This window comes from Aedes albopictus, chromosome 2 (assembly GCF_035046485.1).
Source record: "Aedes albopictus strain Foshan chromosome 2, AalbF5, whole genome shotgun sequence".
Classification (NCBI taxonomy): Eukaryota; Metazoa; Arthropoda; class Insecta; order Diptera; family Culicidae; genus Aedes; species Aedes albopictus.
This window is the reverse complement of record NC_085137.1, coordinates 151,233,835-151,257,102: the sequence shown is the minus strand read 5'-3', so window position 1 is coordinate 151,257,102 and position 23,268 is coordinate 151,233,835. Positions and strand designations below refer to the sequence as shown.

The 23,268-nt window shown below is 39.6% G+C and overlaps 2 protein-coding genes and 1 pseudogene across 4 annotated transcripts in view; all 3 read left to right on the top strand.

The window, feature by feature from the left end:
• LOC109429277 (nephrin-like) overlaps window positions 1–23,268 on the top strand; it is a 506,653-nt gene that overhangs the window by 291,990 nt on the left and 191,395 nt on the right. For all 3 annotated transcript variants that reach the window (XM_062850614.1, XM_062850613.1, XM_062850612.1), the window contains one exon: window positions 10,433–10,562. In XM_062850614.1, coding sequence (XP_062706598.1) covers window positions 10,433–10,562 — 130 coding nt within the window. The remainder of the gene's footprint in view (window positions 1–10,432; window positions 10,563–23,268) is intronic.
• Window positions 11,207–22,800, top strand: LOC115265169 (uncharacterized). The gene is made up of 4 exons (XM_029869433.2): window positions 11,207–15,042; window positions 19,927–20,595; window positions 21,555–21,862; window positions 21,932–22,800. The coding sequence occupies exons 1-4, from the start codon at window positions 14,478–14,480 to the stop codon at window positions 22,439–22,441; spliced, it is 2,052 nt and encodes a 683-aa protein (XP_029725293.2). The 5' UTR covers window positions 11,207–14,477; the 3' UTR covers window positions 22,442–22,800.
• Window positions 17,271–18,090, top strand: LOC115258808 (adenylate kinase-like; annotated as a pseudogene).

The following is a 23,268-nucleotide window of genomic DNA, read 5'->3' as shown; positions in this document are numbered from 1 at the left end:
CAGGATCGTCTGGCGCAGAATCCTGCATGCTGCCGTCGGAGAGTTTCCGTCAATTTCCTCCTGTATCCGGTCAAAGATTACTTTGCAGAGGACTTTGAGAACGATGCTATAAATGCATCAGATGCATATGGTAGGAAGAGAAAGAATACTTATTAATCCAAAAGTAGAAGATACTGGACGAATTTGTGCTTGTGGCCATTAGATTACCAAGCCTGTTTTGAGCGAATCAATATTATGAATAATCGCAAAAATCATTTTCCCCCTTTTCGGGATTCGGGTCGGCCGTGATCGTCCTTTCCCATTAGGGAAAACTCATTTTAAACCTCGTTCATCATCTCCACACACTCCACTCCGGGGAGCAGCAGAATGAGCGAACGGCTTGAGTTAAATTATGATGCGATGTAACGCATCATGGTGGCGTGACGGCGCGGCGGCGGCGGCTGCATGGCCTCTTCTTCTATCTGCTCTGGGATTCGATTTCCGAGAGTCCAACGTGCGTGCGTGTGTCATCCATCTCGATGGGTGTTCGCATTTCACTATATTTCAGTGAATCTGGCACACAGGAAGAGTTCATATATTATTCCAATGCGGGCAGTAGCAGCAACGGTGACGGCGGCGGTGGCGGTGGCGGTGGATGCATGCATTGCTGCACTCTGTTGCATAGAGAACGATTGCACTGCACTGGGTGATGCTGCTGGTATGGTGCGCAGAATACATTGCATGCATTAGACATGAACGTTTAGGATGCAAATCGAGGACTGAGTATTGACCAGCATGAATATATGAGGGGTCCTCCAGTACATTACTGTGACAATCAATAGGAATTAAATTGAAAATTTAACCTCTACAATCGTGCTTGAAAATAGGCACGCATTTTGGGAATTCCCTTTCATCGTTTGGCAAACCAATCCATTTCGATTTCAGCGATAAATTAAAATTTATTGCACATTTAAGTAAAGTCAAATTTCAAACAGAGCTCAAATGTGTACTTAATGTGTGTAAATGACGTCCGAAAATCGAAAGACCATTTTGTAACCGGCGGGCTCAGGGATAATGGATCTTAAGGACGTAATATGGCTTGTCTCCCAGAAAGCCAAACCAAGAAAATCCCAGTGAGCAGGAGTGCTTCTAACAACTCTTACTTACCGATCAGGCTAAGGCCTGGGTGGCCTCTGCTGTACATAGTAGTCGTCTCTATTCCACTCGGTTTAAAGCTATTTATCTCCAGTTCCGCACTCTGCGTAGGGTCCGCAGATCGTCCTCCACTTGGTCGACCCACGTAGCTCGCTGCGCTCCACGTCTTCTTGTAGCGGTCGGATGACTCTCGAGAACCATTTTAGTCGGGTTGCTATCCGACATTCTGATGACGTGACCCGCCCACCGTAGCCTCCCGATTTTCGCGGTATGGACGATGGTTGGTTCTCTCAGCAGCTGATGCAGCTCGTGGTTCATTCGCCTTCTCCAAGTTCCGTCTTCCATCTGCACTCCGCCGTAGATGGTACGCAACACCTTCCGTTCGAAAACTCCAAGGGAGCGTTGGTCCTCTGCACGTAGGGTCCATGTTTCGTGCCCATAGAGGACTACCGGTCTAATCAGCGTTTTGTTAACTATCTCTTCGTGTTACGGCGGACTTTATTCGATCGTAGAGTTCTGCGGAGTCCAAAATAAGCACGATTTCCTGCCACAATGCGCTTCTGAATTTCTCTGCTGGTGTCGTTGTCGGCGGTCTCCAGTGAGCCCAAATACACGAATTCTTCAACAGCCTCGATTCTATCACCTTCGATAGAAATTCGGGGTGGCTCCCTGGAGCCTTTTACCATCATGTACTCTGTCTTCGACTAATCCGATTTGCCTGGCTTCACTTTTTAGTCGGATATACGTTTCTGCCATCGTTTCAAAATTACGAGCAATAGTATCAATATCACCAGTGAAACCAAGCAGCTGAACGGACTTCATGACAATCGTCCCACTCGTGTTTATCCCCGCTTTCCTTTACACTCTCTAGCGCAATGTTGAACAGCAAGCACGAAAGACCATCACATTGCCGTAACCCTCAGCGAGATTCGAAGGGGTTCGAGAGTGTCCCTAATACTCGAACTACGCACATCGCTCAATCCATCGTCGTCTTGATCAATCGTATCAGTTTATCCGAGAATCTGTATTCGTGCATAATCTGCACGGTTAAAAATTGTTACATCACATCACCTGTAACAAAAGGACCCCGTCATATAACACACATTTTTCCATCAGCTTTAAAATTTACAGGTTGCTCTCAATATGAAGCTTGTGTTCAACATTCCATACAAGAAATTGTTTGATGTAAAATTCAGTGAGATGAAATAGAAACTTATAGGTATGTCAAATTTGTTTACGTCGGGTATAATTTTCAGAAATTTTTGCTGTGTGCCATAGCTGTTCTCGATCGATTGTATCATACGCCGATTTGAAATCGATGAACAAGTGATGTGTGGGCACGTTGTATTCGCGGCATTTCTGCAACACCTGGCGGATGGCGAACATCTGGTCGGTTGTAGCGTGTTCACCCATGAATCCAGCCTGATATTGCCCCACGAACTCTCTTGCAATCGGTGATAGACAGCAGCATAATATTTGAGAGAGCATCTTGTAGGCAGCGCTCAGTAGTGCGATCGCGCGGTAGTTCCCGCAATCCAACTTGTCGCCCTTTTTGTAGATGGGACACACGATACCTTCCATCCATTCCTCCGGTAATACTTCCTCCTCCCAAATCTGGGTCATTACCCAGTGCAGTGCTCTCACTAGTGCTTCTCCACCGTATTTTAGAAGCTCGCTTGGTAGTTGATCTGCTCCAGCGGCTTTGTTGTTTTTCAACCGGCCAACCTCCTCCTCAATCTCCTGGAGGTCAGGGGCCGGAAGTCTTTCGTCCAATGCACGTACTCCTAGATCTGTTACCACGCCACCTTCGGTGCTTGCAACGTCGCCATTGAGGTGCTCATCGTAATGCTGCCGCCACCTCTCGACCATCTCACGCTCGCTCGTGCGAATATTCCCGTGATTATCTCAGCACATGACGGCTTGTGGCACAAAGCCTCTGCGCGAGCGGTTCAGCTTCTCGTAGAACGTTCGTGCGTCCTTAGCGCGGTACAACCCTTCCATCGCTTCGCGATCTCGTTCTTCCTGCTGGCGCTTCTTCATCCGGAAGACTGAGTTCTGCCTGTTCCGCGCCTGTTCGTAACGAGCCTCATTCGCTCTCGTACGGTGTTGCAGCATTCTCGCCCATGCTGCATTCTTCTCGTTTTTCAACTGTTCACATTCGCCATCGTACCAGTCGTTTCTGTGATTCGGAGTCGCGAAGCCTAGAGCTGTAGCCGAGGTACTACCCATGGCGGATCGGATGTCCCTCCAGCCATCTTCACAAGTGTAGCTGCGCCAAGCTGCTCTTACGTTGGTAGGGCCACTAGCCTAATTCAAATATATTCAGAAATTCCTCCATGGATACCTGTAAAAATTCTACAGGTTTCTCCTTCATAAATTTCTCCTTCTAATTTTTTTTAGAATCTCCTCAGGAATTTTTTCAATGAATGCATAGTTTCAATTAGTATATTCTTCAAAGTTCCTTGACATAGCATAGTATAGGACTACTACTTGCACAAAAATAAAAACTTAAAAAATGTTAAGTTGAATCTATCTATTGACATTGCTGAAGTGCCCACTTTCTACAATGTCATACACCTACTTAGCTCCATACACCTTCATCTCAAAAACCAGATCATCAACTAGGAAAGAGCCTAGACCTGAAGCAACTTCCAATACATTAGAAGACGTTGAAAATTCTCTCCTTAGAATAGTTAAAGAACTCCTTCATAAAACTTTCCTTTAATTCCTTCCGAAATTGATCCATTGATTCCTTCAGAAATTCTTCCAGGAATTCCTTCGAGAGGTCCTTAAGAACATCTTCCATGGATTTCTTAAGAATTTCTTCTTGAGGATCCTCCAGAAATTTCTACTCGAATTCTTCTATAAATGTCTCCATAGTTTCTTTACGAATTCCGTTCAAGATTTCTTCCATAATATCATTCACGGATTCATTCCGAAATACTTTCAGCGATTCCTTTTAAAAATCAAAAAAGCAGGATTCCTCCAGGAATTTTTCCCAGGATTGCGAAAAGAAATATTCTATAGATTTCTTCCAAAATTTCTTCTTGGGTTTCTGCTGAAATTACTCCATGAGTTCGGTCTTTCGTTAAATCTACCAAGGCTTTATTTTTTCAGAAACTCCTGCAGCGTTTTCCTCTAAAGACCTTTAAGAGTTTCTTAGAGAAATTTATTCAGGTATTCTCTCGAGAATTTCTCCAGAGCTTTCTTCAAATATTCCCTTCCCTCAAGAATTTTTTCATAAATTTCTCCAAGAATTCTTTTGTGAAGATGTCCATGGGTCCCTCCTGAAACTCCGATAGGGATTACTTTAGACATTTTCCTAGGGATTCGTTTATAATATCCTTCCAGGTTCTCTTTTTAATTTTCTGCAAGGATTCCAAATTATTTCAAAAATTTGTTTGATAAATTTTTCCAGTGTTTTTTTTTTAACTTTCAGATATTGCTTCAGAAGTTCATACAGGTTTTACTTCCATCAGGAATTAGTTTAAGAACTGCTTAAGGGATTCCATTGAAAATTCCCACTGCAAAATGTGGAGGATCCAGAGAATATTGCATTAGTACTTTCAGAGTTTCACGCAACAATTCATCCAGAAATTTCTGCAAGAGTTCATACAGATATTCCTCCATATGTTTTCCCAGAAATATCACCAGCATATCCTCTAAGGGTAACTCTATGATTTTTTCCAGGGATTATTAAAAGAATTTATTAAGATTTATTTTCTAGGAATTTCTACAGAAATTTCTTAAGGTCTATAGTTTTTCAGGGATTTTTACAGAAGCATATCTACGTGTTTCTCTAGGTATTCCTACAAAAAGTTATTCAAAAAGGAGTTTTCCAGTTATTTATCCAGAAAGATTATCGGAAATTCCACACCTAGGATTTTCCTCTAAAGATTCATTTAAGAGTACTTCAAGAGTATTCCAAAGCAAATTCAGAAATTCCTTCAGGGATTCTTTCGGAAATTTCCTGGTCAAAATGTTTCTGAAACTTCTGCAAAGATTCCTTCAAAAATATTTCTAGAGACTTTAACGAAATTCTAGAGGGTTTTTTTTCAGGAATATCAGTAAGGGATTTCTCCAAAGTTGTTCCATAGTTTTTTTTTCAGAAATTCCTCTGAAATTTTCTCTAAAAATCATACATCCATTACTTTTGAAATTCTTGCAAGTGTTCCCAAAAGAATTCCTTGAGAAATTCCTTCAGGGATTATATTGAGAAATTGCTCTTGTGAGTCCATTAGAAAAATCTACTGCAATTCCTTCAACGATTCCTGTAGAAATTGCTTCAGGTATTCATCAAGAAATTTATTTTACAGAAGTCCTTCCAGAAATTGCGAACTCTTTAAGGAATTAAATAAGAAATCCCTGAAGAATTGTCTTAAGAAATTTCCTAATAAATAAACTTTGAAAATACCCAGGAGATATTCTTTAGAATTTTTGAGCATAAGATCTTGGATAAATTTCTGAAGTTATCTTCGGAGGATTTCCAGGATAAATGTCTTGAGTTTACTAGAAAAAAAAACTCCTTGAGATGCCTCCTTAAGAAAAGAAAATCATTAGAATCTTCTGGAGAAATTTCGGAAGTCCAAGAAAAAATAGCTTGGGACATTTTTGGTGGCATTCTTGGAGAAAAACCTAGAGAAATTTCTGAAGGAATCTCTCACAAAATGTCTGCCAAAGTCCCAGCAGAAGTTGCAGAAAAAGATACTGAGAGAACTTTTCAAGTAATCCCTCAATAAATTCGTGAAGGTTGCCTAAAGGATTTTCTAAATTAATCCTTAGAAGAACGCCTAGATGAACCTCTGGGGAGAAATTTTTAGAATAATTTTTGATAAAATTTCTGAAAGAAATAGTATAAAAAGTTGAAATTGTTCAGGGTGCTTTATCTTGAAGCTGGGTAGGTCTCTTATTTTTAGTTCTTCTATGAAATCTCAACAATGCAGTCAAATTGAAAACAGCATAAAAAACTGGCGAATGTTAAGTATTTTTGAAAATAGGGTTGAATGAAAATACTTATAAAAAACATTTGCACAAAATGCAAATTTGAAAAGAGTTTTCAACGTTTCAATAGCGAATAAAATTGGTAGGATGAAGAATCTGTTATCTACACATATCATTCAGCATCGACTTTATAAAATTTTAATAATTTTTAAGGCATTTGTGAACATTCTCAACTACTTAACGATGCACTTCTTACAAAAATCTCTGATAGGAGAAGTTTCTAAAGGTTCAAGTGTTTCCGGAGGAAATCTTTAGAAAACCGCTGAAGACATTTTTGAAAAGAAACAATGCACTTGACAGAAATTTTTGATAGAATATCTGGAAGAACTGGAGATCTCTCTACACATACAAGTAATTAGAGATGAATTTCTTTAATATTTTTTTTTCGAAAAATGTCAAGGAATAGATTTTGCAATATTGTGGACAGGATCACCGGAGAAATTTCTGGAAGAACCCCAGAGGAAAGGGTTGAAAAAATCCTGAGCAATCCTTGATTGAATACCTGGAGGAACTTCTGGAGATACCCTTGGAGGATTTTCGCAAGAATTTCTTGATAGTTTTCAAGAGGAAATTCTAAATAAATACCTGATAGAATTCCTAAATATATGTTTGGAGTAATACACGAAGGAATCAACCAGAAGAACTTCCTACAATGATTTGTGTACAAGTTCTTGGAAAAAAAAAATATGAATTTCTAAAGAAAAACCTTAAAGGAATCTGAGAAAGAATCATCAAATCACAGTGAAAATATTGGCACCTTTTAAAGAAATTACTAATTCTAGAGAAATTACTAGAGAAATCTTTAAAAAAAACCCTTAATGAATCTCAGAAGGAATCCATGCGAATTATCCTTGATAGAATGTTTGGAGGAATTTCTGGAAGAGTGCTTGGCGAAATTCCTGATCAAAACACTTCATAATTGATGATGAAGACTTTTCTGAACGAACACTTGGGAAAATGCTTGATGAAATTCATGGGGAAATTGCCACGAGGGTTTCTGAAGAAATTCTGAAATAATCTTTTCAAAACCGCAAGAGGATTATTTGAAAGAATTACTTAAGGCGAAACTGGATCCATTTCCTCACTTTTTGGTTTTTGATTTTTTATTAAATAATGAAGCAATATTTTCAAAATCGGTTTTTGTGCACATGTAGAGTATGGATCAAGGTATCTCCTGATTTTTTTGTATTGGAAAATGTTTTTCGTTTCTGCAGAAACCATTTTTGAACAAAATTTCACATAAATATGGTTTCTGCAAAAATGGAAAACATTTTCCACCTCAAAAAAATTCAGAAGAAAGGGTATCGCGCCACTTGGGCGGTGGCTTCTATATTCGTCTGTTTCCCACTATAACTCAGTCAATTTTGAACCAATTGACTTGAAATGTTGTACACGGGTAGATACTATACCTATCTCACCACATTCCAAAAGTTGTGTCAATTGGTTCAAATTTGACTGAGTTACAGTGGAAAACAGACGAATATAGAAGCCACCGCCCAAGTGGCGCGATTCCCTACCTTGATCCATACTCTACATGTGTACGAAAACCGATTTTGAAAATACTGCTTCGTTATTTAATAAAAAATCAAAAACCGAAAAAATGACAAAATGCTTCCAGTTTCGCCTTAAGCAATCTTACTGAAGAAATCTTTGTAGTTCTGAAGAAATCTGTGTAATTCTGGGAAAAATTTCCTTGGAGGAATTTCTGAAGAAATCCCTTACGAGAGAAGGGATCAATAAATATTTCCTGAAGAAATTCTTGGAGCAATTTTTAAATGAAAATCTTGGAGAGACTTATTATTATTTTTTTTTTATCTGTATTAACGAGATTTTTAGCCCTAGGCTAGTTCATCTCGGGACCCACGCTTTACTTCCCTTCCGAAGGAAGAACTCACATTTTGTGAGTTTGTCGGGAGTGGGATTCGATCCCAGGTCCTCAGCGTGATAGTCAAGTGTTCTAACCATCACACCAGGTCCGCTCCACAGACTTATTATTCCCTCAAGAAACTTCTAGTTGAATTCATAGAGAAATTCCTAAAAAAAATCCTTAGAGAGATTCCTGTGTTAACCATAGATGTCAGATATACAAATTTTTCTGTATTATACAGATTTTTTACCTGCTATACAGACAAGATACAGAGTACAGAAAAATACAGATTTTTAAAATGTGATACAGATTTCTCCAGAAAGCATACAATTCGCTGTTATTTTCAATAAATTTATTGAAAATTTTATAAATGGCTGCTTAAACTTTGAAGAATTTATGAAAATTTGTGCATTTTTCCACACGTTAAAAAATAATACCAGTTAAAATTGAAAACCGTCAAAAAGTAGAACATTTTTATTGAAATCTAGGACTCTCTGTGTCTGCTTCATCCTTAAAAACGGCGATACAGAAAAATCTGTATTGATACAGATTTTTGATAAAATAATCTGGCATCTCTGGTGTTAACCCTAAGAAGTTTCTTAAAAAAAATGCCAAAGGAACTCCTGAAGGAATAAAGGAAGCTGATCGTGCACGGGATATTTCTTTCCTACGTTGTGTGACTGGATAATTTGATTAAACGATCTTTGGTTGACCATCCGGCCGTGGTCCGGTCGTGGCGGAGGTATGGATAACACTAATCTTAATTTATTGAACTATACATACAGATAGGGACACAATACATGGATATACTATGACATTATATACATCGGTGGGGCAACACATTTGCACGAACAGAAGCTTTTCAAAGAAATTGGCCAGAATTAATTACAAAATAAATTGCCAAAGTGAATTATGAAGAGGATGCCAAGAATAAATATCTGCAAGGAATTCTGGGTTTCGTTGCCATACGGTTAGGGGCATCAGTTATCTGCCCGTTTCGTAAACCTAAGAGTGTGGGTTTGATTCCCGATCCTGTCGGTGAATACTTTTCGTCAAACCGGAATATCTCCACTGAACCACTGGGTGTTTCATGTGATATCCGTTGTTAGTGATCGTTCAATCTGTGCCACCTCTGGTTGAAGCCGGTGTACATAGTGTCTTTTTAATAAAGTTTTTCAATACATTCGAAGTTTTATTTAACCAGTTATGTAGTTTTAGAAGAATGTGTGCTTCTTTTGAGAAAACTGTAAAAATATTCGGGTAAACGCTTCTTTAGTGGAGGTACTACCAATAGTGGTGGTAGTGGCAATTTAGCACTATTTCGACCTCGCAAATGACATTTTCAATAGATGCATTATGCTTAATCAATGACATTTATCCAGTTTTGTGTTCGGGATTGGTCGAAAAACTTTTTTTAACAAAGATTTTTCTTAAATTTTTGGGTCCTTTTCTCCTATAGTGATGGGATCCATAAGAATTCAATTAGATGTGCCACAATCTTGGCCACTATATGAACCAATGTTAAATTTTACCACCATAATAGGAACAGTGTGGGATAAACAGAAATAAACGAGGGTTTTTACATTTTTCTTAGCAAATTTAAATGAAAACCCACCGATTAACGTTTACAGACTTTTTCTTTACTGGTACTATCAAATTTATTCAATTATTTTACTACAAGGAGCTACTAATAGGGAATAAGGAATACTTTGCAAGGAGAAAACGTTTACCCTACAAATTTCAAAAGATAGACAATGCGGAATGTGGGGACTCAACCAAACGCTCCTAAATTCTAAACAGTTATTGGCTACACTAAAAGTGTTTGAGCGAACTTCGTTCGGGGTGGATGAGGTCAAATTTTAATTTTTCCATACAATGTTGACCCACCCTAATAATATTCGAAGAGAGTATCCTTCCAAACAATCTGAATCATGCTTGATTTAACCGAACCGACATAAAGTTATCTGTAAAGAGCCAAGTATACTCCATTAACTTAGACAAAATCACAGTTCCATATCGACTATCGAGTTTCATTTCCGTAAACTCCAGCTCGAAAGGAACAACATAAAATTGCAATTCCAATCTCCACCGAAACGAGTTTAATCTATACCCTCATGCTTTCACTCAAATTGTCGACAATCGTTTCCATTATCGTTGTCCCATTTCCCCAATCCAGAACCATGCGAGCAGCGCAGCGGTTATATGTACTGAAACCATCGTAGAACTCTCTGTTAGAACCCAACAGCAGTAATTGAGACGTCAAGCACCCAATATCCTGTGTCCCCCCGGTGTCGGAATTCCCATTATCTATTCTCCATCCCCTCCGCGACCACAGAACTCCCCACACTACTAGACCAACGACATCATTGCGGTGATCATTTGACTCTAACCATGTGTGTATTTTGTTCTCTGATTGTTCCATTTCCCCAGTTAAAACAACCGATGTCGAAGCAATCGAAGACCACCAAGCAATACTGTACTGTCCACTTCTAGCGACGAATCGCGATAAAATCAACATGGTACTGTGGTTCCGAGACAACGTCGGCCTCCCGCTGTACAGGTAAGTTTCTATCCGCCCCGTCCCATATAGAAAGGGTCCTCGAAGGAAAAGGGTCGACGACGGCGATGGCGGATGGAATTCCGGAAGCAACCGTGAACGAACCGGAATTCCTTGCATATTAAACCTTGCCGTTCGTCGTTCGTCGACCGTTTTCGCGCGCACGTTCCTTCCAGGGTTGCGTTCCACTGCGCGCGCTGTTCAGCAATTTGTTATGCAATGCTGTCACCATCTGCCGACACTCGGTCTGCGGGGTGGCGTTGGTGCCTGTTTTCCCTAACGTTTGTTTGAGGAAGGGAAGGGAGGATAGACAAATTCACATAATAAACCCATGGTCAACCGTCGTGAAGCATTCGAATCAGTCTAAAAGCACACGCACAGGGGTTTTCAAGCAGGATCAGAGTACATATTACAACGATGAAAACGCTTTGATATCCATACATAACAGGGACATGTGTATGAAGAGCAAATTGAAGTTAAAAATACAAAAAAAGACTGTCAATTACGTAAGGGTTTATGGGGAGAGGGGGGGTTCGAGAAATCTTACACGCCATACAAAAATATTTGGGTTCCAATACAAAAAATCTTACAAGGGGGGGAGGGGGTGTCGAAAAATCGCAAAAATCCCCTTACGTAATTAATGGACAGCCCCAAAATATCCACGTGCTCCGGTGGAAATGGAACCAACGACCCTAAATTCGCTAGACGGGAAACCTGAAAGGATTCTGTACAGAACCCTAGGAATATTCTCTTCAGAATCCTGGGCGGATTCTCTACATGCTCCTAGGAGGATTCTCCATATAATCCTGAGAGAATTTTCAACAGAATCTTAGGAGGATTTTATACAGAAACCCGGGAGGGTTCTCTACAGAATCCTGGGAGGATTCGTGAAAGAATCCTGAAATAATTACCGTAAGAAACTTGAGATGATTATCTGCGGAATCCTGATAGATTCTCTTCAGAATCCTGAGAGAATTCTCTACAGAATCTTGAGAAGATGTTTTACAGAGTCTGGCGAGGATTCTGCACAAAATCCAGAAAGGATACTCTTCAGAATCCCAAGAGGATTCCCTTCACAATCCTGACAGGATCTTTCTCCACAGAATCTTGAGAGGAGTCTCCACAGAATCCTGGGAGGATTCTTCACAGAATCCTGAGCGGATTCTTCACAGAATCCTGAGAGGATTCTTCACAGAACCCTGAGAGGATCCTTCACAGGATTCAGAGGGGATTCTTCACAGGATCCTGACAGGATTCTCCACAGAATCCTGAGAGGATTTGTTACGGGTATAAATATTTGTTACAATTATAAGACAGAATAATTGTTAAATGTCTTATAAATATTATATTCGTACGTTCTTTGTGTTATATGTTTTATTTTACCTTGTAAATATTCCCCGAGTTTTAATACACATTTATAGGGTTCTGACTGAATAGAGGTACATGAAATGCAATCCACTGTTGATTGCCAACTTTGAGGCTATTTCGGGCAAAGGTCAAGTACTAGACATGTAAACCTTTCCCTGCCACGGACTTCAAGTTCTTGAGCTCAAGTATCGAACCCTGAAACGGGATGCCCGATTAGGATTAGTTTTCCTAGACAAAACCAAGCTATGAATACAGCAACAAATGCTGTGAACTAAAAGGCAAACTGCCAACTAAAATACAATTCCAGGATGACTGATGGACACAAACCCTTACATGAAACCTCGTCATCCTGTGATCGGAAGGAGTTATCCATCTGCATAACAGGGCACATTTATGTTATGTGTTGTGCTGCGTCAATTTGTAATGTTCCTTATTTGTGCATTTGTAAGGTCGTGCAGTGTTAATACTTTGTAATAATTAATTTCTTTTATTTTTGTAACATGGCGCCCAACGTGGGGCCCTTGCATTTGTAGGGTTACATGTTGTGTTTTGTAACATGGCGCCCAACTAAAAAAACCCGTGTATGCAAATGAAAGCTAGTCGGAAAGATTATAATTTCAGTCTTAAGGCCATTTTATTTTTGTGGACAGTTAACCTCCATAAAAGTAAAGTTTAGTTAAGGTTAGATTTATTCGTTACGTGATTTGGAGAGCAATTTGGCTTTCGGGTAACAATCTTTAGTTTTGAGTAAAGGTGTTTTCTGGGGACTTGTTAGTCCTGTTCACCGCTACGTTTCTGGAAAGCATTGTGGCTTTCGGGTAGCACAACTCGTTTTGGTTTTGTTTTGAGTTTAGGTTAAGTTATTTATCTTTATCGTAGTGTTAAGTTATGGCCTTAACACTATTGTTATGAAGGATATGAAGCATATGGGAGCTGAATTTTTCGTGAATCGGCGAACGATTCACGAAAAATTCCTGCTCAAACGTTGGATTGTGTTACGGGTATAAATATTTGTTACAATTATAAGACAGAATAATTGTTAAATGTCTTATAAATATTATATTCGTACGTTCTTTGTGTTATATGTTTTATTTTACCTTGTTAATATTCCCCGAGTTTTAATACACATTTATAGGGTTCTGACTGAATAGAGGTACATGAAATGCAATCCACTGTTGATTGCCAACTTTGAGGCTATTTCGGGCAAAGGTCAAGTACTAGACATGTAAACCTTTCCCTGCCACGGACTTCAAGTTCTTGAGCTCAAGTATCGAACCCTGAAACGGGATGCCCGATTAGGATTAGTTTTCCTAGACAAAACCAAGCTATGAATACAGCAACAAATGCTGTGAACTAAAAGGCAAACTGCCAACTAAAATACAATTCCAGGATGACTGATGGACACAAACCCTTACATGAAACCTCGTCATCCTGTGATCGGAAGGAGTTATCCATCTGCATAACAGGGCACATTTATGTTATGTGTTGTGCTGCGTCAATTTGTAATGTTCCTTATTTGTGCATTTGTAAGGTCGTGCAGTGTTAATACTTTGTAATAATTAATTTCTTTTATTTTTGTAACATGTTTTTTTTTTTTTTTTTTTTGAAAAGCCTCTATTTTTCCAGAACCCTATAAATGTGTATTAAAATTATGGGCATATATACAAATTAAAATGAAACATACAACACAAAGAACGAACGAACAATAAACATAACACATCAAACAATTATTCTGTCTTATAATCGTAACAAATATTTATACCCGTAACACAATCCAACGTTTGAGCAAGAATTTTTCGTGAATCGTTCACCGATTCACGAAAAATTCAGCTCCCATATGCTTCATACCCTTTATAACAATAGTGTTAAGACCATACACTTAACACTACGATAAAGATAAATAACTTAAACTAAACTTTTTGTAACAGATTCTCCACAGAATCCTGAGAAGATTCTCCAAAGAATCCTGAGAAGAATCTCCACAGAATCCTGAGAGGATTCTCCACAGAATCCTTAGAGGATTCTCCACAGAATCCTGGGAGGATTCTCCACAGAATCCTGAGAGGATTCTCAACAGAATCCTGAGAGGATTCTCAACAGAATTATGAGAGGATCAAGGATGGGAAAATCATATCACATACCGTTCCTTTTTAATTCTTTTGTGAATATTTTCCTGATGTGAAAACAATCTCGGCAACCCTGCTTGTGGAGAGTCGCGCGTTCACGCGAAAGGGCGATGCAAAAAATGCTCAAGAAATTTTTGACAGCCTTCCTTCATGTTTATGTTCACTCCCCATTCATTCACGTGCGGCATGGTTCGCGTGATGATTCTTAGACAAAAGAATCGTTCATGATTGCATTCTTTCATTCGAAGTGATTCAATCGGGAACGATCTTCGCAGTTGTGTGCCGGAAAAGAGTTTTCATTTTTCGTCGTTTCGGAGTGCAACAGTGCCTTGATTCAGCCACAAATACTTTCTCCAAAAGCAAAGTGAGTCCTTTAGCCTATATTACTTGTTATATTGTAAAAATAACTTCATTAATTTACAGTATGAAACGTCGCTGCACACAAAAAAACACCTTCCTGCAAGTCATCCATACGACCGCAGACGGAAAGTACATCTGCAAAGCAGAGGAAGGATGCAACTACCAGCAGGAAACATTGATGCCCGGTAATTTCAAAAGGCACTTACATAAAATGCATCCGACAGTGTTTGCCGCAATGGACCTGCCAGCACCAGCGGCGGTAGGAAATGCAGCTGAACCATCAAAGAAGAAATCGAGAAAGTTGTTGGTGGACACCGATCAGGGCAAAATCCGACTCGGATTACTGCAGCTAGCGACTGTGAACAACCTGCCGCATTCGTTCCCAGAGATTGGGTTTAAAACATTGGTCGGAGATCTGTGCAAAGCTGCGGACGTAACCTTCCATCGAAAAGCTGTGGCCAACTTAGTAGGTGCCTCGGCCTTTGCAGCACAGAAGCTAATTACTGCAGAGTTGAAACAGCAGCACCTGATAGCCATTGAGGTCGACGGAGCAAGTCGAGGGAGCCGACACTTCGTTGGCATCAACGCGCGCTTTATTGTCGATGGAGAAGTCGTCGTCCGTAATCTGGGTAACTATATCAATACTACATACTCCTTTCAAAAATGGGCAATATGGATGTTTAGTTATGGAAATAATTCTGTCTACCACAAAACAAAATAAAAAAAAAAACAGTGGATGGTGTTGGTTTGTGTGGCCTATCTTTCTGTGTTCTTTTCAAATGTTGATCCTGAACTAAATTCTTACAGTTACTCCGGAAGCGGCCGCGTCGTGTACTGAGTTCACGCACCATGAAAAAAGCACGCTTGTGGTACTTAGCGTGTGCGTGGTGACACTGTGACGCGACTGCTCGAGGGTTAAACAACATGGTCTTATCCCCTAAACACGTACTGTAATACATTTAATAATTGTGTTTTAATCGGATCGCAACTAATTTTAGGAGAACCATTGGTATATTGTGATGGGCCTTACGTAGAACATGCCATGTTACTGAAATTCCGACTGTAATTGCATGGGAAGAGCTGTACATTAATACCTGTTTCTACCAGAACCTCCTTTCTATCAGATACTTTTATTTTGAAATATTGCTTTATTTACGCATTTTGAAAAACTTACGCATTATTACATTGCATAACATGTTTTAGATCCTTTACAAAGTACTATTACTATACTTTTTGTATATAAAATTAGTGGTTCAACAGCATTTCTCTGATATGGCAAGGAAGTGTGTTCCGGAGGACTTACGTACTATAGACATTACAGACCTTATAGACTCGCGGAGGCGAACTTTATTGTAGAAAAACGAACTGTCAGTTCGTATAGAGCTTACTGACGTTTATTTACCTTTCTCTTTCAAACATGCAGGCGGAATAGGATTTGTTGTCATCAGGAAAGGTTTCCCGATGAAAACAAATCCTATCCCGCCTGCAAGCTTGAAAGAGAGAGGTAAATAAACGTCAGTAAGCTCTATAGTCAAAAGATCACGACGTCACTATTTCAATAGTGATTATGAATTGCGTGACGTCATATCTACCTACTCGGTACACTCCAAGTTCACTCAAGTCTAATCCAGCAATAATTAACAGTGTCTCCGCAAGGCTATCGAATCTATAGTGGCTATAGTTTCAGTAACTGTTACTGTTAAGTTTAGTTACTTAACTCTTTTCGTACCACTAAGTGACTGTGATAGTTACTGAAACTATAAATAACTATAGACACTAAGTTTCCATAGCCTTTCCGAGACATGGTTGAGCCCAAGGTTAAGCCCTATGATGTTAATGTAATTTATCGTCAGCATAGAGTGTACCGATTATCAAGTGAATATGACGTCATGCAATCCGTGGCCTCTCTTGAAATCACTACGTCATGCATTTTAAGCTGTGTATTAAATTAAATTACATAAACTGACAGTACGTTTGGCTAAAATTGGCATCATCTCCGCGAGTCTATGCAGTCTATAGTGTTTATAATCGACACGGACAGTTTGACAGCGGGAGTGTTTAGGGTGGGGCGGGGCAAGATGGGTCGCGGGGCAAGATGGGTCAGTGCCATTTTCGGGCGCATTACTCATGTTTTGATTATGTTAATAATTTTGTTAGATGACCAGCATGAATATACAAAAGTTTGGGGCATTGATTGAAAAATTATTCACTCTCATTGGAAATAAAAAATAAAATGGTTTTTTGCCATTTTTCTTATGCGATACATTCCATATATTCTCCATATAAACGGCCGCGGGGCAAGATGGGTCACCTTCAATTTTGAACGTATTTTTGGAGCATTCAAAAGTTATTTATTTCTTAATACAAGACTATCTCATAAATGACTTCAATCAAGCAGAATGAACGCTCAAAATTATAACATAAAATTATGATAATTTTTTAGTAAAAACATCGATTTTCAAGTCGCCTCAGGACCACTCAAATCGTAAAGTTTTTTATATTCCAAATAAATTTATAAAATGTTTACTAGTAGCTCTTGTTTACTCAGTATGGATATGGAGCACATTTGAATGCGGAACAAATCTTATATTTTGACGTTTTTCGTTGAGAAAATGTTAATTACTTAAAAGGTGACCCATCTTGCCCCGCACTTTTTTCACGGCACAAAATCGATCACTTTTTAAAACTGCTTGTTTAACATCATATTTTGTATTTAATGAACTTTTTATCGACTTTTAGCATAGCTAACTAGTGTATTAAAGAGTAGCGGACGAATGCAAACCAATCCGATTTGTATTCACGAAGTTATGGTGATCCATCCTTATGCGACCCATCTTGCCCCGCCCCACCCTATAAACAATCATTTTTCCATTAACTGCATACATGCAATTTGATGCGAATTACAATTCAGAATTTAAAATGTTTAAAACCGCGATTTTTTTTTTGTATTTTATGTGCACGAATCATATAAATACCTCTGCAACTAGTGCAAGTGTGCTTCTTGATAGTTAATCTTCACTTCAACTTCAGGTAAGTGCGCCCCCGGTTAAGAAAACGCAAACTTATATTTGTCTGTGTATTGTTTCTAATGTTTTTCAGATGCACCTTGAAACTATACACCACCGATCGAAAGATGGCCCCAAATGCAACAGCCGTAGCACCGCATTCAAGAGCCAGACGGAGGTAAGCAGTTGTACGATGATTGACATGATCGATTCCAATCTGGACAACATGGAATGCAAAATGTATTGCTCTATGATGGTTTCCCTCTGACTGTTTTGCAAGCCGAGAAGCTGGACGACTTGCTGGAGATGAACAATACCGAACTGGATGTCGTAGTGGAGCACGGAATCGACGACAATCAGCTGGTGCGCTGTTCCACCGGGCCCATTCATCTGACCAGTGGCTGGTGTTTGCCCTACCCAATAACGGACGACGTGACCAGAGAGCCCTTGATGCGCTAAAATGACTATAATGCCTCAGCGCTGAAGAAATGTCTGGAAGCATACCACCAGCAATCCACTTCCCTGGTCGACTACTACGCTCTACGTAGACTGCACTTCCGGGTCGATGCCACCCAAAGTGCGTCGCGAGTATTCAAGAACATTGACAGTGTTCTTCATCAGCCAGGGGAAAGCACAGCTGTGACAGTGAGAATCCACGGAGATCATATGTAAGGTTAAAGGTTTTATCATGGCATCTGCGAGATATGTGTGATTGGCAAAATATCTACAATAAAATCCTTATACACCCACTCTGGTACAGCCAGAACGTAACCACTGAACCCTCAGTGTACTTCAAATTAACGTTTTATTTGGTTTTAACTCATGAGGGGGTGTTCGTCGATACCAAATTATGGTAAATCCCGTATACACCCAATCTGGTACGGTCAGGACGAAACCACTGAACCCTCAGTGTACTTCAAATTAACGTTTTATTTGGTTTAGACTCATGAGGGGGTGGTCGTCGATACCAAATTATGGTAAATCCCGTATACACCCAATCTGGTACGGTCAGGACGAAACCACTGAACCCTCAGTGTACTTCAAATTAACGTTTTATTTGGTTTTAACTCATGAGGGGGTGGTCGTGGATACCAAATTATGGTAAATCCCGTATACACCCAATCTGGTACGGTCAGGACGAAACCACTGAACCCTCAGTGTACTTCAAATTAACGTTTTATTTGGTTTTAACTCATGAGGGGGTGGTCGTGGATACCAAATTATGGTAAATCCCGTATACACCCAATCTGGTACGGTCAGGACGAAACCACTGAACCCTCAGTGTACTTCAAATTAACGTTTTATTTGGTTTTGACTCATGAGGCCAACCTATTTGGCCACCCCCTGTAGTTGGTGGTGATGCTAAAAGCTTATACAGATCTAGGTACTAATTGCTCGAGTAATTTTCACACAGAGATCTTAAGGGGGAAATCAGTTTGGTTTTTCTAACACATGCTTGCTTAATTTTCTCACATGTGTGAGTTTCCAATTGAAGATGAAGAAATACTCGAATTTTCACCACTATCTGATATCGAGTTATTTTAAAATTTGCTTCAACGCTTGCTCAGGACACTTACCTTTTCATTGGAACCAAGAAACACAACATTTTCACAATATTTCACTGCGAAACTGCTAATTTATAAATTATGCGCTATCTTTTCCAAATTCCCCCCCAACGCACACCAGCTCGCACCATTTCACTAGCACTATCTTACCGGGAACAGTCTCACTTTTTAATTGCCTCTCGAAACGTAATTGCTTCTATAATCGAAGTGTAAAATGTTTCACCGGCTTCACAAATGGAATAATATTCACTACATCACGAAAAAGTCCGCGTCGATAGCCACACAATCGCGAAAACTGCACAAAATCGTTCTTCACTTTCCAACCGGCGCGGTATTTACTTCCATGTAGTGCACATACATGGTGTGGCTTTTCTTGATTTGCTGTTTCTTTTATTCTCCCATTGCCTATGCGTGCATATTTCTTGCGTCATATGCACAGCGTGATAAACAAGTTGAAGATGGGAAAGAGACAAATGAAATGCACTAACGAACCTGCCTCATCTGCACATCCGCGTGCAGGAGTGTTTGTTTACTCTCTGTAATGTCAGTAGGCGCTTTCACCAATACTTATAAATTGTGAGTTGAACCTTAAGTTCTTTTGTCATTGTGTTGGGTTTCGTGGCCGTGCGGTTAGGGGCGTCAGTCGTCAGGCCGTTTCATAAGCCTGGGAGTGTAGGTTCGATTTCCACTCCAGTCGGTGAAAACTTTTCGTCTAACGAAAAATTCTCCACTGGACCACTGGGTGTTTCGTATGTTGTCCGTTGTCTGTGTTGTCTGTGTTGCTAATGATCTTTCAGTATGTGCAACCTCTGTTTGAAGACGGTGCAGTGTATTTTTCACGTATTTTATGAACCCGAATAGATCAACATTATAAATATGCTAGATGTAACAGAAATGTTATTATTAACCGTGTCCGTTCATTTATATCTACTAATTATTTTAGCCATCCGGGAAACCCTAGAAAGACAAACGAAGGAACATCTTAAGTCGCTAATGGAGGAAGTATTGAGTAAGTTTGGCGTTAAGCTGAATCAAGTGTACTCCGTAACCCATGATAATGGAGCTAACATGGTGGCCTCGGTTACCGAGATGAAGAAATCTCTCGAATTATCTAATATCGAGCTAAGCACACTGGTGGATACTAGTTGTTTCGACGACAACTGCGAAGACGACAAGGATCTCTCTGACACGGATGATGACGATTGGCAAGCCTATCAAAACGAGCCTGCGGATTCTGATTCTGAATCAGACGACGCAAACGATGATTTTAACCATGGAAAAGAAGGAGATGAACTAAGAGAGAATACTCCAGAAGCGGATCCGTTCGATAATTCAATGCAGCACGTTTTGGGAAGCGTTCGGTGTGCAGCACATACCGCGCAATTAGCGGTATGGGATGTGCTTAAAACTTACGATAAACGTATAAAACAGATCCAAAAACTAGTTGTCAAATTACGGCAACGAGAATATTACAAATTCGCGAAGCAGCACGATGCCCACCTGCCACCGATCAGCAATCGGACAAGATGGAACAGCACATATCTCATGTTGAAATCTTTAATGAAGCAAAAGTCATTCTTCAACATGTTCAAAAAGGCATTCCCGGAAATAGGTAAGCATGCATTGATACTGCAATGTATCGATGTTCCCATTTTTTAGAAGTCATTGATATATACTGTACCGTAATCTGGGAACAAACGGATGAATTTTGAATGTATGATTAAGGGTAACACGGACTAGCGATAGGCCATCTAAGAGTAGATCCTCGTAACTTTTTATGACGAAGATGTAATGAAGTCTTACCTCGAATTTCCAAGAGCACAAATCTGAAGAACCATGGAGGATTGCAAGTTCATCGCTTGGGCACCATTAGGGAGTAATTCATCAATCAACTCAGCGCGGTGGTTCTTCAGATTTGTGCTCTTGATAATTCGAGGTATGGCGTCGTTATATTGTTACCTTAAATACTATGCCATCACCTAATTTCGATCACTTTTTTCGGTTTCTTATTCCGTTCGAACCATGCAAAACAAATGCAGTAAACGTAATTAGGAACCGAAAAGAAGTCTCAGGAATTGAGTGATGACACGGTACAAATTAGATTGGTTTGTTTTTAGTTTAGTAGAGACATTAATCGACTATTGCACTATTGCATTATCAATGCTTTACTTATGGATACTTTCAGCAGCTTTGTTCTCTTTTTCATTGGATTTTTTTTCAAACCTGTTGAAGGCTAGTCTCAGCACTTTTCCTACCAAACTGAGTTATAAAGCCAAGCTTGATGCATTTTTTTCTGAAAAAAACGTATGACGACGAAACGGGAACCGCCGAAAATATTCAAAAACAAGAGCTACTAGTAAACATTTTTTACTTCTTAGTGTATTAGCTGAGACTCACCACGCTGGCGTACGCAGGGCGAGCCTTCCTAGGTCATGATGACCCTAATGCACGACTTTGTCCCCAGATTTCGGTACATTATTAGATATGTTTTTGTTTTGATTAATAACCGCAAACTCAGTAGTAACTAGGTTCTAACTAATAATGTTGCTTTATATGTTATTTCTTTTATAGATTTCACACCGCATTCGAAGTTCATAGACAAGTTTTGTGAAGCATTTGAAGCGCCTTTTATTCTTACAATGCAACTCCAGAAGCGACACGTCGTTTTGAGTGAATTCTACGCATGCTGGCTAGTTTGTCAGGCAAAGCTAATGCAGCTGAAGGAGAACTGCTTAGCGCGGCGACTGTTGAAAGCATGCCAGCAGCGCTTAGAGAAGCTCACGGATTCCATTCATTTCAAAGCTTGCGTATATCTGGACCCCCGAATCAATTTCTTGGGATCAAAAAGAATTTCTTCCAAAGACAAAGAGCTTGTTCATGTAGGTTTTTATTTTCTCTATTTATATTATATATACCACCTATTCATGAGTTATCTTATCATTTTATAGGAATTCTTTATGAAGCTACATGATCGAGTAAATGGAAAACCCGATAATGTTTCCAGTGTCCCAGATTTCGACATGAATGAAGACGAGCTGGAATCAATCTTGGCTGGATATTTTGACGAAGATTCACAAGCCAACACATCACTGACTAGTGATTCATCCTTTGCTCAAAAACTGAAACAACTGGAAATGAGAGAGAAAATACCGATCATTGCCCCAGGTACAGCTTCACCGTCGAATGACAAGAAGCCTGCCAAATTTGATTTGATCAAATACTGGGAAGCACAGAAATATACAAATCCGGACCTTTACCGAGTGGCAATGATCGTATTTACTGCCTCAGCCACTCAGGTTTCAGTAGAGCGCAGTTTCAGTGCGCTAAAATTGATTTTGAGAGACCAAAGGATGAATTTGAATTCCGAGTCAGTCGAAAATTCTTTGCTCCTGAAACTGAACCCAGATCTTCTTCCCAGAATCATTGCTACGATCGACGGAGATACCGCGAATATATAAAAGATGAACTACATTTGAAGACATTACGAATTGTTTCTATTTATCAAAACAATAATAAAGAAAAAAACATTTAAATTTAAATGTTTATACGCCTTATTTATATGTAGTCAATTTATTGATCATGCCATCAATTTATGCAGTTTCGAAATGTCGTCGTTTTGAACATACACTGGTGCATTAATCGGGTAAACGTTGATTTTCATACAAAATAGCCAACTTTGTCATGCTGTCACTATGGTTTGCTTTGATGGAATGAGCTCAAATTTTGACACGGAAAATGCGCAAAAGTGATTGGACAGCGGCACCCCTTTGATTTACACGTATGTCACTGTCCGATCACTTTTACGCATTTTGAATGCCTTGTCCAGGCATGAGAATGAGACTATTTTCTGTTTACCGTTCAACGATACTGGCAGTAAAATAAAAACAAAACAACGGCAGCACCAATACCATCAGACGCCGCGCCGACGGCAGTCAAGCAGACGCTTGATGGTTTTCGCTTCCCCACGAAAACATTTATGAGCATTCATGCTGAGGCGGGTGATCGCGAAAAATGTCAAATATTTTCAAATGCCAATAACTCACTTGTTTTAATAAATAATTTAAATCTATTTGCACAAATAGCTAGAGCACACTCCTAGCTTTGTGATGCATGTAAAGAAGTTTGTCTAGAAGCGGTTTGAAACGCAGAAAAATGCGAAAATGGGAGAGACAGAAATTTTTGTCGTCGTTGTGCTCGAGTACTGGCGCTCTCGCGCTTGAAAACCGTTTCGAAGAAGAAGGCTGCAGGAAAAAAAATGTTATGACATTTATTTTTCGAACAGTTT

What these genes read in the sequence shown, in the direction of transcription:
- LOC115265169 (XM_029869433.2), top strand. Translation starts at nt 14,478, where the DNA reads ATGAAACGTCGCTGCACACAAAAAAACACCTTCCTGCAAGTCATCCAT. An exon ending in AAAGGCATTCCCGGAAATAG is followed by an intron (nt 20,596 to 21,554) that starts GTAAGCATGCAT and finishes TTTCTTTTATAG; the next exon opens with ATTTCACACCGCATTCGAAG. An exon ending in AAGACAAAGAGCTTGTTCAT is followed by an intron (nt 21,863 to 21,931) that starts GTAGGTTTTTAT and finishes ATCATTTTATAG; the next exon opens with GAATTCTTTATGAAGCTACA.